The 15,811-nt window shown below is 41.4% G+C and overlaps 1 protein-coding gene across 1 annotated transcript in view; it reads right to left on the minus strand.

Annotated features, from left to right (window-relative positions):
* Positions 1–15,555, minus strand: part of PDE6D (phosphodiesterase 6D) — a 59,376-nt gene extending 43,821 nt beyond the window's left edge. Inside the window, exon 1 of the mRNA XM_055573736.1 lies at positions 15,302–15,555. Within this exon, the coding sequence (XP_055429711.1) occupies positions 15,302–15,351 (50 nt within the window). The 5' untranslated portion in view covers positions 15,352–15,555. The remainder of the gene's footprint in view (positions 1–15,301) is intronic.
* Between the last annotated feature and the right edge of the window lie 256 nt (positions 15,556–15,811).

The following is a 15,811-nucleotide window of genomic DNA, read 5'->3' on the forward strand; positions in this document are numbered from 1 at the left end:
TATTTATTTTATGAAAACACTAGTCTATAAAGGATTAGAAATAAAAATCTGGCTTGTTACCAGTAATAGTTTAAGTAGCATTGATCTAAAGCTGCAGTCCCTAACCTTTCTGGCACCAGGGACTGGATTTGTGGAAGATAATTTTTCCCTGGACTGGGGTAAGGGATGATTTCAGGATGATTTCAGCGCATTACATTTACTGTGCATTTGATTTCTATTATTATTACATCATCTCCACCCCAGATCATCGGGCGTTAGATCCAGAGGTTGGGGACCCCTATTCGAGAGGATAGAAAGATAAGACCTTGGCTCTTGCTTGACATGGGCACAATTAATCCCATGTGAGTGTTAAAAAAAAAAAATCTTTCCATCCTCAGACACACACATTTCTAAGGAACTTTATATAAAGTTCAACCTTTGTAAATAGGTTTGGGGAATACTGACCCTTTTTTAAAAGGTTATAAGTTAATAATAGGTTAAAAGAACAATGGAGAAGGGTGAGATAAGAAGGCAGGTCAAGTAGAAAGGACAATTTAACACAGAACAGGAAACCAACAGGCAGCCAGGAGGGTAGCAGGTATGATGAACTGCTGAAAGCCTGGAGTGAAGCTAAGAGGGTCAGTCAAGGCTTATTGGAGGGAGGGAGACACTGAGTCTAGTCTCAGCCATCCTTTCCACTCTCCAGTCACCTCCTACCTTAGTTCCTAGGCACAGCCTACTCTCCAGCTACCCCTAATTGCTATACTTCCCAAAGACATTATTTTCTTCTGCTTGAGTGTTTAGCAGACTACTGCTCCACTCCACCTAGAATATGTATCCCCCATCCAGTACTCTTCCTAAGGACTCAAGTGTTGCTGTCAACCTCTCTGACCATGGTCCCTGACACACCCTGAGGGAAAGCTTTTATCCCTCTTCAGCGCACTTGGACACTTGTTTAAACTTGGATCACATTACTTATCAGAATGTACCATGAATATAAGTCTGTGAGTCAAATTCCATTGGCACTGTATTATTTACCCTTCTCTTCTCTGTGCTCAGCACATAATTGCCTTTCAAATACGTGTTGAACCACACTCAGCATCAGAGAGCAAGTTAGAGGGGTTGATTAGATTCTTGTTCAGGCTGAGCAACCAGAAAGCAAGGCTCACTGAAAAGTGCCTAGAAGCCAAACAAGTAGAGCTGCTCATTCAGGGTTCAATAGGCTATGGAAAGGCCAGCTTAGAGATGGAGCTCAGCAAAAAACAAAAGGCAACAGACAGACCCCAAAACCCCATTCTCCTTAGGGAGAACAGTTTCTTCACTAAGCCAAACTGTACATGAAAACACATGAGGATGAAAAGCCCATTCTGTGTTAAGTTGAATTCATCACTTGACAGAGTAAATTATACATGGGAATGCGGCTCATTACCCATAGTCTGGAGGAATTTCAAGGTAAGTAGAATTGTCAGGCAAAACGGCTGACTAAGCACAAATGACATATGCTAAAGTCTACTATGGCTGACCTGAGCAATAGGAGGCAAAGCTTCAACACCAAGGTCACAGGCATGAGGAAAAACCTCCCCCTTCTCATTCCTCTGGGGTGGAAGCAGCTGCAATGACCAGCAGTAAACAAAGGGAGTTTCTATTTAGTGGTATTCTGAGCATTTTCATCATAGGAGTGCCTTTCTTTGCTCTGCTTTCCTCGTTTTTGGTTGTAGCTTTTTCTTTTTGTTCTCGTTCTCTGTACTTTAACACTCTGCCTTTATGATCTCTCCCCTCTAGAACCCTCTCTTCCTAGTTCACTTTATGAATTCACTTCCTTCTCTTATTCCCATTATCATTCTTTTTTTTTTTTTTAAATAAGGTATTCATTCAGCAATCCTTTAAAAAATTATTTATTTGGCTGCACTGGGTCTTAGTTGTGGCATGTGGGCTCTTTTAGTTGTAGCATATGGGATCTAATTCCCTGACCAGGAATGGAAACCGGGCCCCCTGCTTTGGGAGCATGGAGTCTTAGCCACTGAACCACCAGAGAACTCCCCCTGCCTTTCATTAATTTTAAATACCAAAACCCTACTTCTAGGCTCCTTCTACCCTAGCATTGGTTATAGAGAGCATCCTATTTTTTAGTATGTTTAAAGAACCAGTTCTAATTGATGGACATTTAAACTCCAAGAGATGGTGAGGGACAGGGAAGCCTGGTTTCCTGCAGTCCATGGAGTTGCAAAGAGTTGGACATGACTTGGCGACTGAACAACAACATTTTTCTTTGCCCAATAAGTTCCCAGTGATTTTTCCGTGTTGTATTTCTCTTATGCATGGGGACAAGGTGAGAAAATATAAATGGATCCCTGAGAAACTTGCTATCAGTATCCTTGAAACATAATATGCACACTGTGATCAGTGGTGATATCCCAGTGAAATAATACTCTGGCCTGGCAGAGGTACTATGCTTGGAAAGTGCGTAATCAAAATTCAAACTGGCCTGGGAAAAGAGTGGAGGCAAGTAATTTATAATGAGAAAAAGATCTCATTATGTATTTGAAACATAACACAGCCTTCTCACTAGCAAAGACAACAATGAAACAAACCTTTCTTTTTCTAGTAGGTGTATTCTTCTACTGATATATGTGTGGTTATGTGCCTGAAACTACTCAGAAACAAGCTAGAAGAGACACAACCAAAGAGATTCATAGAGACTCACTTCACATTTTTACTTGCTTCCCAAAACCTCCTGATGGAGGAAGAGACAACACAGGGTACTTTCCCAAAAGGATCAGCAGCTGTTTCTTATACATTATTCAGAGGAACAGGAATATTACCTTAAACCCTACTGAAATCCACATTTAGAGATCCCAAATTTTACCTAGCTTTAAAAATGCTACCATATTGAAAAATCAACTTCCTCAAGTTATAACCCTTAAAAAAAAAAAAGAAAACCAAAGCTGATTTTGGCTTTCAAATGGGACATATGTGCCAAGGAGGGGGCTTATTTCATCACTCCAGCAGCCATAATTATCCTCCAGAATTGTGAAAAAGGCTTCAGATGTCTAATCTGGAGTAAAAAAAAGGATCACTAAGGCTCTGGTTTTATCAACACCCTGAAACATGGAACCTAAAATTTGAAAAATAGAAAGCAATCCTGAAATTCAAAGTGAAGATAAATAATTTAACAGTGTAATAGTAAGCACAATGCATCTATAGAGCTACCGTTTTTAAAGTGAGGTGACAAATATTATTCCACTCAAATTTCATAGTATCTCTATGAGGCAGATGGAACAAGCATTATCCTTGTCTTATAAGTGTTAAGCAACTTGCATAAAGTTGGATAAGCTTTAATAAGTGACTTCCACTCTTGAATAAAATCTCTCTGCCTACTCAAGCTACTTGCCTAATCTTTGCTTTCTCAGGTCACCAGATTTCTTGGAAAAGTAATCTATTCTTGCTGAATTTATTTCCTCACCTATTATCCACTTTTTAAATCTTGGTAGTTAATTTGTTTCCCCAAATAGCTACTATTCTCAAAAAGATCACCAAGAAAGGATCATGGAACTTTCAGTAGAGTCTCAAATATTCAATGAGTGAATGAAATTTCCAGCAATCTCAAGGACTTGTTTTTGATCCTCATCCTTTCTCATTCTTTTTAAATTTATTTATTTATGGCTGTGCAGGGTCTTTGTTGTTGTGAGTGGGCTTTCTATAGTTGCAGCGAGCAGGAGCTACTTTTCGTAGCAGTGTGAAAGCTTATTGTGGTGGCTTCTCTTTCTTTTTTAATTCAGCATTTTAATAAAGGATTTTACTGCAGCTTGCAAATTTTGCAGGTTCCACAAGAGAATGAGGTTTAAAGAAGTAGTTATGCCACCCTGTTTAATCTGTTCAGGGCACTGTGGGGGTTTGGGCTCTAGGCAGGAGGGCTCAGTAGCTGCAGCACTTGGGCTCAGTAGCTGTGGCATGTGGGCTCTAGAGCTCATGGGCTTCAGTACTTGTGGCTTGTGGGCTCTAGAGCATGGACTCTAGAGCATGGACTCAGTAGTTGTGTTGCACTGGTTCAGTTGGTCCGTGGCATGTGGAATCTTCTCAGACCGGGGATCACTGCGCCACCAGGGAAGCCCTCTTTCTCATTTTTGACCCCAACTCCCCTCTGAAATCCTCTCTTTCCTCATTTTCCATGCCATCACTTTCCTTCCTCTATGTTACTGTCTTGTATCTTTAAAATTAAACTGCTCAACACCTACTCATCATCCAAGACCTGATTCAAATGACAATTCTGAAGTCTTCTAGAATGCCTCCAGCCTCAGGTTCCACAGTATTCTGAGGTTCCTCAGTACTTCACACTACTAGGCACTTATTGCATTGTATTCTGCTTGTTATCATCTCCGTCTCGGTCTCTCCCTCCCTCATAAAAGCTCTTTGAATACACAAACTGGCTTATTATTCTACATCTTTTGGGTTTAGTAAATTACCTGGCACTTACAGACCCTGCCAACAAATGTCTAAATGAACCACCAGTAAGCAGCAGCCCTAAGGCCAGAGTTCCTCTGCCTTTATCCTTCTCACAGAAAGTGGCTCAAAAGCAAAAGACATTTAATTTAAATCTCTTAATTTCTATTCTGTGAAGTTAAGTGATCAGGCTAGAGTCTCAGATTTAGTCACTTAAAAAAGTTTATTTGGCAGTGACCTGTCTACGAATCATCCTTTCCAAGTAGAACTGTCAGCCAGGCAGCGGTGCCACACATGGTAGAGTCATGACTCTCCTACGATTTGCCCATCTCCTCTCTCTCCACCACGTGAGGACTCAGGGAGAAGGTGGCCAGCTGGAAGCCAGGGAACAAATCAGTCAGTATCTTGATCTTGGACTTCCAAGCCTCTAGAACTGTGAGAAATAAACTTCTGTTGTTTAAGGCCCCCAGTCTGTGGGGGAAATGTCATTTTCTGGAAAACATCTTTTCTTCCCCCCAGCTAACTCTAACTGTTAGGAAATTCTCCCTTTTCCCAAGCTAAATCCTGCCCTCTGTATCTGAGAATTGAGGAAAAACAAAGAATATAGGGGGTAGGATCACAACAGAAGAGAATAATTTCCAACTGAAAAATAAATCTGTGACTTGACCACTGAGGAAAATTTTCTTTTTTTTTTTTTTGAGGAAAAATTTCAAACTCAAAACCGATCAGATCAGATCAGTCGCTCAGTCGTGTCCGACTCTTTGCAACCCCATGAATCGCAGCACGCCAGGCTCCCTGTCCCTCACCAACTCCCGGAGTTCACTCCGACTCACGTCCATCGAGTCAGTGATGCCATCTGATAATATAGCAACAAAAATAAATTCTCCAGAGAGGCATCATGATATGCTATAGAAAATAGTAGTTTGTAGAAAGACAAGCCAAGGTTTAAGTTAAGATTCTGCTTTTATCTTAGTGACAACCTTGTCAATCCCTACTTTTCTTGTCAATAAAGTGAGGTTAATATTGTATAGAGTTGTATATAATAATAATGTAATAATACATCAAAGGGCTTTGAAAAACTGAAAAAGACTACAAGAATGTGAGATATTATTAGACTATCCTGTTTCTTCTTGTGGCTATATATAAAGTGTTTTTTATATTAGAGCTACTTATGTTTAGTCCAAATTCAGAGGCAAAAATTGCTCTCCATAACTTTGAATCAGTGGATCCACAATACACTAAACAAAACACATTAACAATTCTGAGTTCCTAAAGAGTTGTCTGAAAAACAAAAAGGAAACGACATCATGCTTTCATTATGTCAAATCACAAAAAAGTGTTTTGCTTATTTTAGGTATAGTACATATCTCAATAGAAATAAGCTGCTGAAGAGTCCTTGTTAACTAAGAAAGTTTGTCACCAAATCAAAGAACTGCAGTGTTGAAAGGATTTGAGACCTTTTGGAAACCATCTAATATCTTGTCTGATGCATATATAATTCCCTTCTGCAATACTCTTGATGGATAGGCATCCATCTGCTGCTTAAAATATTTTCTGGAAAAAATTTTTCTCTTCAGGTAACTCTAATTATTAAAACTGAGCTGGAACTTCCCTGGTGGTCCTGTGGTTAAGACTTTGGTTCTACTGCAGGGGGTACAGGTTTGATCCCTGGTCAAGGAACTAGATCCTGCCTGCTGCACAGAGGCCCACCCCGCAAAACCCTCCAAGACAAAAAACAACTGGGCTAACCTCTGTCCCTTATAACTGCTAACCTTGTGTCCTCTGAGAGCCACAAAGAATACATTCAATTTTAACTCTTTAGAACAGTTTTTTAAAACTTTACAACACTCATATCCTTTGCCCAATTAATCTTCAGGTTAATCCTCCTCAGTTCTCCAATTATTGTGCTGACATTTTTCAAGTGCCTCTCCTCTGGACCAGCTCCACTTCGCTGTGTCCCCACATCCTCACTGCAGTATAAGCAAATTCCTCTATAAACAGTGTGCTTCTTTAGTTCAATCCATTGAGATCTTTATGGATATTGGACTTAAGAAAATATATTTGCTTTTCCTCTCAACTTCAAAATTATCAGCAGGTGAAAAGCAAAAGAAGAATGTTGCTCCTAAAATCTTGATAATTTGAGTTTTATGCATACAAGCAATGGTTGGAACAGTCAGATTTTATTAGACAAGATGGCCTTGCCTTTTATAGCATCTCCCTCTGATGCCAAAGCTCAGGAATAGGGACAGGTCCATACTTTTAGAAGTCAAGTCCTCCTCTAACATGGTGATTTGTGGACGTAGAGTCCTGACAAGTGATGCCTGTGAGGCAAAAGTGAGGTCAAGCCTAATAAGAACCTAGAGCTGGCAAACCTCAGCACCACTGCTAGTCTTCTATCAAATACAATGATGATACAACTGGAATTTTCCATGATAGTTTTACCATATTCTGTTCCATTTTTCCAGAAGTCAATACTATGCTGCTGCTGCTAAATCACTTCAGTCGTGTCCGACTCTGTGCCACCCCATAGAAGGCAGCCCACCAGGCTCCCCCTTCTCTGGGATTCTCCAGGCAATAACACTGGAGTGGGTTGCCATTTCCTTCTCCAATGCATGAAAGTGAAAAGTGAAAGTGAAGTTGCTCAGTCGTGTCCGACCCTCAGCGACCCCATGGACTGCAGCCTTCCAGGCTCCTCCATCCATGGGATTTTCCAGGCAAGAGTACTGGAGTGGGGTGCCATTGCCTTCTCTGAGTCAATACTATATTTCACTATAAATATAATCCTGGAAAGAAATTTAGAAGGTCTGAAGAATTTAAGTTCTAAATTCCTCCCCCAAATGCAAAAGCAGCAATTCCTGTTTAAAAATCCTAAATAACAAAAACAATAGGATGTTATCGTCATTTAATCAATTCAGGATAGCAATAATTTCTCCAAGCCCATGCAAGAAGGTTCTGGAGAACAAACTACCAATCACAATCTCCATGAAGTCTATGATCTATGATCAAAACAATCTGTTTAGGGACTTCCCTGGTGGTCCAGTGGCTAAGACTCTGTGCTCCCAAGACAGGGCCCAGGTTCGATCCCTGGTCAGGAAAATAGATTCCACATGCCAAATAAAAAAGATTCTGCAAGCTGCAACTGTGACTTTGAGCAGCCAGATACATAAAATCAATCAATATTTTTAAAAAGTCTGTGTGTTCACAGGCTGTATGGGTGCTGTGTTTTACTTTCCCCAAATTTGGGGTTTATAAGATTAAAACTATATTTTCAGTTCAGTTCAGTTCAGTCGCTCAGTCGTGTCGGACTCTTTGCGACCCCATGAATCGCAGCACGCCAGGCTTCCCTGTCCATCACCAACTCCCGGAGTTCACTCAGACTCATGTCCATTGCGTCAGTGATGCCATCCAGCCATCTCATCCTCTGTCGTCCCCTCCTCCTCCTGCCCCCAATCCCTCCCAGCATCAGAGTATTTTCCAATGAGTCAACTCTTCGCATGAGGTGGCCAAAGTACTGGAGTTTCAGCTTTACCATCATTCCTTCCAAAGAAATCCCAGGGCTGATCTCCTTCAGAATGGACTGGTTGGATCTCCTTGTAGTCCAGGGGACTCTCAAGAGTCTTCTCCAACACCACAGTTCCAAAGCATCAACTCTTCGGGGCTCAGCCTTCTTCACAGTACAACTCTCACATCCATACATGACCACAGGAAAAACCATAACCTTGACTAGATGAACCTTTCTTGGCAAAGTAATGTCTCTGCTTTTGAATATGCTATCTAGGTTGGTCATAACTTTCCTTCCAAGGAGTAAGCGTCTTTTAATTTCATGGCTGCAGTCACCATCTGCAGTGATTTTGGAGCCCAAAAAAATAAAGTCTGCCACTGTTTCCACTGTTTCCCCATCTATTTCCCATGAAGTGATGGGACTGGATGCCGTGATCTTCGTTTTCTGAATGTTGAGCTTTAAGCCAACTTTTTCACTCTCCACTTTCACTTTCATCAAGAGGCTTTTGAGTTCCTCTTCACTTTCTGCCATAAGGGTGGTGTCACCTGCATATCTGAGGTTATTGATATTTCTCCTGGCAATCTTGATTCCAGCTTCTGTTTCTTCCAGCCCAGCATTTCTCATGATGTACTCTGCGTATAAGTTAAATAAGCAGGGTGACAATATACAGCCTTGACGAACTCCTTTTCCTATTTGGAACCAGTCTGTTGTTCCATGTCCAGTTCTAACTGTTGCTTCCTGGCCTGCATACAGATTTCTCAAGAGGCAGGTCAGGAGGTCTGGTATTCCCATCTCTTTCAGAATTTTCCACAGTTTATTGTGATCCACACAGTCAAAGGCTTTGGCATAGTCAATAAAGCAGAAATAGATGTTTTTCTGGAACTCTCTTGCTTTTTCCATGATCCAGCGGATGTTGGCAATTTGATCTCTGGTTCCTCTGCCTTTTCTAAAACCAGCTTGAACATCAGGAAGTTCACGGTTCACATATTGCTGAAGCCTGGCTTGGAGAATTTTGAGCATTACTTTACTAGCATGTGAGATGAGTGCAATTGTGCAGTAGTTTGGGCATTCTTTGGCATTGCCTTTCTTTGGATTGGAATAAAAACTGACCTTTTCCAGTCCTGTGGCCACTGCTGAGTTTTCCAAATGTTGGCATATTGAGTGCAGCACTTTCACAGCATCATCTTTCAGGATTTGAAATAGCGCCACTGGAATTCCATCACCTCCACTAGCTTTGTTCGTAGTGATGCTTTCTAAGGCCCACTTGACTTCACATTCCAGGATATCTGGCTCTAGATGAGTGACCACACCATCGTGATTATCTGGGTCGTGAAGATCTTTTTTGTACAGTTCTTCTGTGTATTCTTGCCACCTCTTCTTAATATCTTCTGCTTCTGTTAGGTCCATACCATTTCTGTCCTTTATCGAGCCCACCTTTGCATGAAATGTTCCCTTGGTATATTTTAGGAATTATAAACTCCGGACTCACTTTTAACACTTGGTCAAGGTATCTCTTAGGCAATATGGACATTCAAGAAAAGTTCAACAGTCTACTACTCTTAACAAGGAAATCTAAGTGAATAGATGATGCAAAACCAATTATTTTTGACTGGAAGTAAAGTCAAAGATCAAAGTGCTCTGAGAAAGAGAAGGTGGGGGACCCAGGAGCAAAGTATAGAAAGGAAATGCAACAACATAAGTGAAAGTTGCTTTCAGAAACCTCTGAGTCAAACTAGTTCTTTTTTTTGCTTACTGCCATAAATTGGAATGTGATTAGTTGCTAGAAAACAAGATAAATACTAGGTATACATCGATGCTACTTAACTGAACCATTTCTTCAAAGAAGCAAAACAGATATTATAGCTGTTCAGTGAGAAAGAATGATAGCATGAAGTCATTGGTTATACCTCAGAAAAATAAGTGGCTTTCCCTGGTGGCTCAGACGGCAAAGAATCCGCCTGCAATGGAGGAGACCTGGGTTTGATTCCTGGGTTGGAAAGATCCCCTGGAGAAGGGAATGCCTATCCACTCCAGTATTCTTGCCTGGAGAATTCCACGGACAGAGGATCTACGGTTCCTGGGGTCACAAAGAGTTGAACATGATTGAGCGACTAACACTTTCACTTTTTTCACTTACAGTAATATTAACATTACTATTACTGTTAATAATAATAAGTATTAATAAAGCAAATAATATAGCACTTAACATTTATTACTTACTATGAGCCAGGCACTGTACTAATCACTTTATATGCAGTCTCATCTAATCCTCTTAACAACCCTCTAAAGAAATGAAATGGATACTGAAGTTCAGAGTTGAGGACTCTGCCTACGGTCACACTGGTAGAGGCAATAAAATCTGAATCCATCCAATAAAATCTATAGTCCATGCTCCAAAGACTGCTCTGTGCTTTGCTGCAGCTACATATACACTTTTGATAGATACCAATCACTTTCCATAAGGTCTTACACAGACACACACGCACACAGAGCAAACAAAGCACCCCTTTTCCCCCAGTAGTTGCCAACACTGACTATTATCAATCTTTTAAGTTTTTGTAAACTAATTGGGAAAATTTTTTTTTTTTTTTGGTCACACCACGAGGCATGTGGGATCTTAGTTCCTCAACCAGAGATCGAGGAACACTCCCTATACTGGAAACAGAAGTCTCAGCCACTGGAACACCAGGCAAGTCTCTTGTTGTTTTTGCCCACTTTGAATTAAGTATTTATCTTATTGATTTGTAGGCAGTCACTTATATTCTGGATATTATATTAATATTTGGAGTATAAGGAAATGAAGAAATAAAGACAATTAGCAATTTTTATACGGAGAAGGCAATGGCACCCCATTCCAGTACTCTTGCCTGGAAAATCCCATGGATGGAGGAGCCTGGTGGGCTACAGTCCATGGGGTCGCTAGGAGTTGGACACGACTGAGAGACTTCACTTTCACTTTTCACTTTCATGCATTGGGGAAGGAAATGGCAACCCACTCCAGTGTTCTTGCCTGGAGAATCCCAGGGACGGGGGAGCCTGGTGGGCTGCCGTCTATGGGGTCGCACAGAGTCGGACATGAATGAAGCGACTTAGCAGCAGCAGCAATCTTTATAAAAAATTAAATCACTGCTTCATACCTTATACCAAAACAAATTCCAGACAGATTAAAAATAATGAGATCATAAAAGCATAATTCTTTCTTCTGGCAGTGTGTCAGTTTCTTGATATTAACTTAATAAAAGTATAGATTTATGTTGAGGAAAAAATAATCTGATAGGCAGAACAGTGCATTACAGCCTACACTACAAAACTAGTATAAGGCTTTCTGTGACAAATCTATGTCACTGGCTGCAATTCAAAGTATTAATACCTATCTTCAAAAATTATGAACACGATAAATTTATTCAGTTTAAAAAGTTTCAAAATAATACTTATGATTCCATTTAATAAGAGGAAATACAATAAACATTAGCTACACTAGAAGACTATATTAAAATATTAACAAAGGTCATATCTAGGTAGCTGGAGTCTGTAAAAGAAAAATTAAATACTATTTTAAAAAATGCATTGCTTTTTAAGATATCCCTTCTAAACAGACACAAAAATGGTTAGACTTCTGAAGGGTCTGTGACTCATTCATTTTTATGTCCTTTAAGTGCACAGTGCCCTGTTCAGAAATTGCCCAACAGACATTTATTGAATGAATAAAATAAAATTCACAAACAAAATCTCCATATTAGCTACTTAAATACTCACATTCAAAACCTTGCAGGAGAATCACATTTGTTCCCCAAGTCATATTTCATTCACAACTTTAGTTTCTAATGTGTATGAGCTAAAAGCAGGTGGTGTGGAAGTGATGTGAAAAAGAAATCTTGGAATTCCCTGGTGGTCCACTGGTTAAGGGCTCTGAGCTTCTACTGCAGGGTATATGGGTTTGATCCCTGGCTCGGGAACTGAGATTCCGCAAGCCTGAGCAGCCAAAAAAATTTTTTTAATATTTCATTTTTGAAAAAACTTATGACAAATATAAAGTTCATATTGGATTCTCTCAGACACAAAGACTATGCCTGATTTATGAAGTATGTTATTCATACTTATTGAATACCTATTATGAGCACATGGGCAAAGTTCTGTTTGTATAAACAGTACATGAATATTTATAAGGAACTTATATGACTTAAAACAAACACATACCTCTGTGACATATCAATCCTATTGTAAACTATACTAAATCACGCTATAAAACTATATTAAACCAATGCATACAGGAAAGGAATCGGAAGAGCTAAATGGATCAGTGAAACAGAAATATTCAAAAAATACACCCAGGTCTTATGGAGACTTAGAACACGACAGCAGCAGCAGTACACGACAAAGATAGCTTTCAAAACAGTGGGGAAAGGATGGCCTAACTACTTAGTAAATGGTAGTGGACAACAGTCTATCCAAATAGCAGAGGAGGTTAGATTTCTACTCCATACCATATGTATAAATACATTTCAGGTGGATTAAAGAGCTAAACATTGAAAAGAGAAAAAACATAGGAGGATATTTATTAACAGTAAGATAAGGAAGGTCTTCTTAAACAAGACACAAAATTCAAAAGTCACATGAAAAATATTGATGAATTTAAAGTTATAGTATTAAACTTCTGTTCAACAAAAAAAAAGTAAAATGTCGAGAGAAAACATTGGCAATATGTAATGTACACAAAGGATTGATATTACAATAAAGAACATCTACAAAGCAATAAGAAAAATACGCAATTCAATAGTAAAATGGGCAAAAACAAAATCAACAAACAATCCATAGAAGAAAAAGAAATGGCCAAACAGAAGATTTTGTGACTTCTTCTAATAATAACAATGACAACGATAATAGCTAATACAATGTGCTTACAGGCATCAAGTGCTTGGCTAAATGCTTTAGATATCAACTCATTTAATGCTCACAATAACTCTAGGAGATAAGATACTATTTTTATCCTTTTTTAACTGCTGAGGAAATTGTAGCAGCAGTTAAAAGAAGCTCCTCAGGGACACACAACCTGAGCTGGAATTCCATTGCAGACAGTAAAGCTCTCAAGCCAGTATATCTCTTAACCACTATGCTGTTACCTCTCCAGCGATAGCAGTATCAGGGAAACAAAAGTTAACACAAGATGTCATCTACTGTTCAAACTGACAAAAAGAAAAAGACCAACACAGTCAATGTGGAAAATGAGTACTATCAACATTGTTGGCAGGAGAATAAAATGGTGATTTCTTTTTGTAGAAATGACTCTTCTTACAAAAAAAGATACTCAGAACAATTTATCCAATAAAAGGTGGATAAGGTAGTTTCTTATTAAAACATTAATTTTATTTTTCCCTGAAGGTAGTAACAAATCCTAGAACTCTTTCCTTTTCTCTCTTAATTCTCGGATATGAATAAAAGCTACCAGAGGATGATATTCTGTTGTCTCCATGCTAAATTTTCTCAGTGGCTGCTCCCCATGTGATTTAATCAGCCCTGGTCAAATTTTCCCTGAAAGCCTGTTTCGTTCTACTTTATATTCTTTTCCATATTTGTCCTTTGCCTCTTTCTCAAGAGCCAAAGTTTCTCTTGAACAACATTCAAGAACCAAGACTGAAGGTGAGAAGCTCAAACTTTCCCTTTTTGGCTTGTTCAAAGCCATTAAAAAGACCCTTTCTTATTTTCAGCAACATGTTAACTCCAATCAGATAAAAACATGGCTTCTGAAATCTCTCAATTCTTCATAGTCTTCAGTTTACCATTTACAGCATAAATGTAAAGTAACAATATAAATTACTTAAGGGAAAAATAAAATCCATGTCATAGCTTTTGTAACACTTCAGCCATTCCTATCTATAGGCACTATTAGGAAGAGAAACAGGGGAAGGTACATGAAGCTATTAATATATAAAAGAGGCTGTTAGGAAACTTCACTGCATAAAAGTACTGAAAGTTTATCATAAATGGCAGTAAGCTTAGGTGATACTGTCTTCCCTTAAAAAAAAAAAGCATAGCAGGTCAGTTCCCCTTTGAAAAACTTAATTTGTACCTTCAAAACTTCCTGTTAAACTTTTTTGCTGTTGGGTTCTAAAACTCCCAACTTGGTTTCTGATTATGACAAGGCAATGAAAATTTGCAGGGGTGAAATGGACACTGTGGAAATACACAGTCAGCTCAGAGAACAGTGCTTGAGTAAATCTCCGGGGGAGGAGCCCTACAGGGATGACTTAAGAGACGAACTGTTCTTAAAGTTCATTAAGAGACGAACTGAAGAATGTTCCATATTGTAAACATAGGATGTAAGAAGAGATTAAGGTCAGCAGGAAAATGTGAGATTGGAACGGACAAGATTGCACTTTTTCCATCTGCATCAAATGGTCACAGATGAACACTGCATTCAAACACAGTTTCACTAGGGTAAGGAGAGAAGGTAGTACCCGCAGCATCACAACAGGCCCGAGACAATGATTTCTACACCCTACTAAACCCTACCGTGTCCCCAACGTAATCAAATAATTGCTGGACAGTTCCAGCGTGTCTACGCCTTAACCACACAAACTCGTGCGAGCAGACACACCTTCGCCAGGAGTCCCAGTGCAAAACCAAAACGCCTCAAGGCATCTCACGCACACATCTAGGGTCCTCATTTCGCTGGAAAGACAACTGAGGAGCTGAGGGAGAAGCAGCGACCGTCCAACGCCTCCAAGGGTCAAGACAAGAGTTAAGGTGAGGTCCATCTCGGACTTCTCACTCCTAACCTTCCTCCGCTCCAGCCCTGGAAGGAGCCACAAGTGAGAAAGAGAAGTTGTGGAAACAAGAAGGGGAGTGGAGGGTGGGGTGGGGTTGGGGGGTGTGGAGTGGGATGAGAGAACCCCACTCGCATTGAGAGTTCAAAACCAGCATCTGTATTTGTCCCACACAAGGTCACTGGCTCCAAGTCACTTTACCCCTGCTGCCCGGTGGGCTTCCCGCCAGAGGCTGCTGGGCTTCGAGGCCAGCCCACCGAGCCCCGTCGACCCTTCCCTACGGGCCGCAGCCCCTTCCCTGCCTCCCTTCTCGGACTCAAGCGCGCCTCCCCGACTCCGGTTTCCGACGCCCGGAGTCTCTCCCAGCCCCATTCGGCGGCTCCTCTGCCTCTACCCACAGGGCTCCCATCAACGTCCCCTCCTTTCCTCCGGACGCCCCTTTCCCCGCCTCCCGCGCCGGGTCCCGCCGGGGGCCCCCGGACGCCGTTCCTGTCCTCCTTTCCCGCCACCCTCTCCCCGGGTGCCCACCTGGCGCGGCCCCCGCCCCCGGTCCGTCTCCTCAGCGAGCGGCCGCCTCCCGAGTCCTCCCGGCCCCGCCTCGCTCCCGGGCGGATACAGTTTGAAGCCCCTCAGGATCTCCATGGCACGCTCGTCCTTGGCTGACATGATGCGGCGGCCGCCGCCTGCGGCTCTCTCACACTGGCCTGGCGGAGCCTCGCAGACGGTGCCCAGGAACTGAGGACGGAGCCGCAGCCCGGCCTGAAGACCTCGGGCGAACAGCGGCAGCGGCAAGACCCAAACCGGCCTCTCCCTCCCCTCAGCTCCCGCTCCTTATCCCTTCTCCTTCCCTCTAGCCTCTGAGCGCCCGCCCTGAAGCCAATAGAAAGCCCGCCTCGGCGATTGGCACCTTGATCGGCCAATAGAAACACCCAGCGGCTTCGCAGAGGGACGAAGAGCGTCAATGGGAAGGGCCCTCACGGGGAAGTCCCGTAGGACAAAATTTTCATTCGGCGTGGTTGCCTAGAGTTTGTCCCAGAGGAGAGTTTGCTTCAGATTTGCAGAGGCTCTCCTGCGGCTGAGTACAGCAGGGCTTTGAGATGACAGCAGGTTGCCCTGTGCGATGTGG

Source organism: Bubalus kerabau, chromosome 3 (genome assembly GCF_029407905.1).
Source record: "Bubalus kerabau isolate K-KA32 ecotype Philippines breed swamp buffalo chromosome 3, PCC_UOA_SB_1v2, whole genome shotgun sequence".
Taxonomy (NCBI): domain Eukaryota; kingdom Metazoa; phylum Chordata; class Mammalia; order Artiodactyla; family Bovidae; genus Bubalus; species Bubalus kerabau.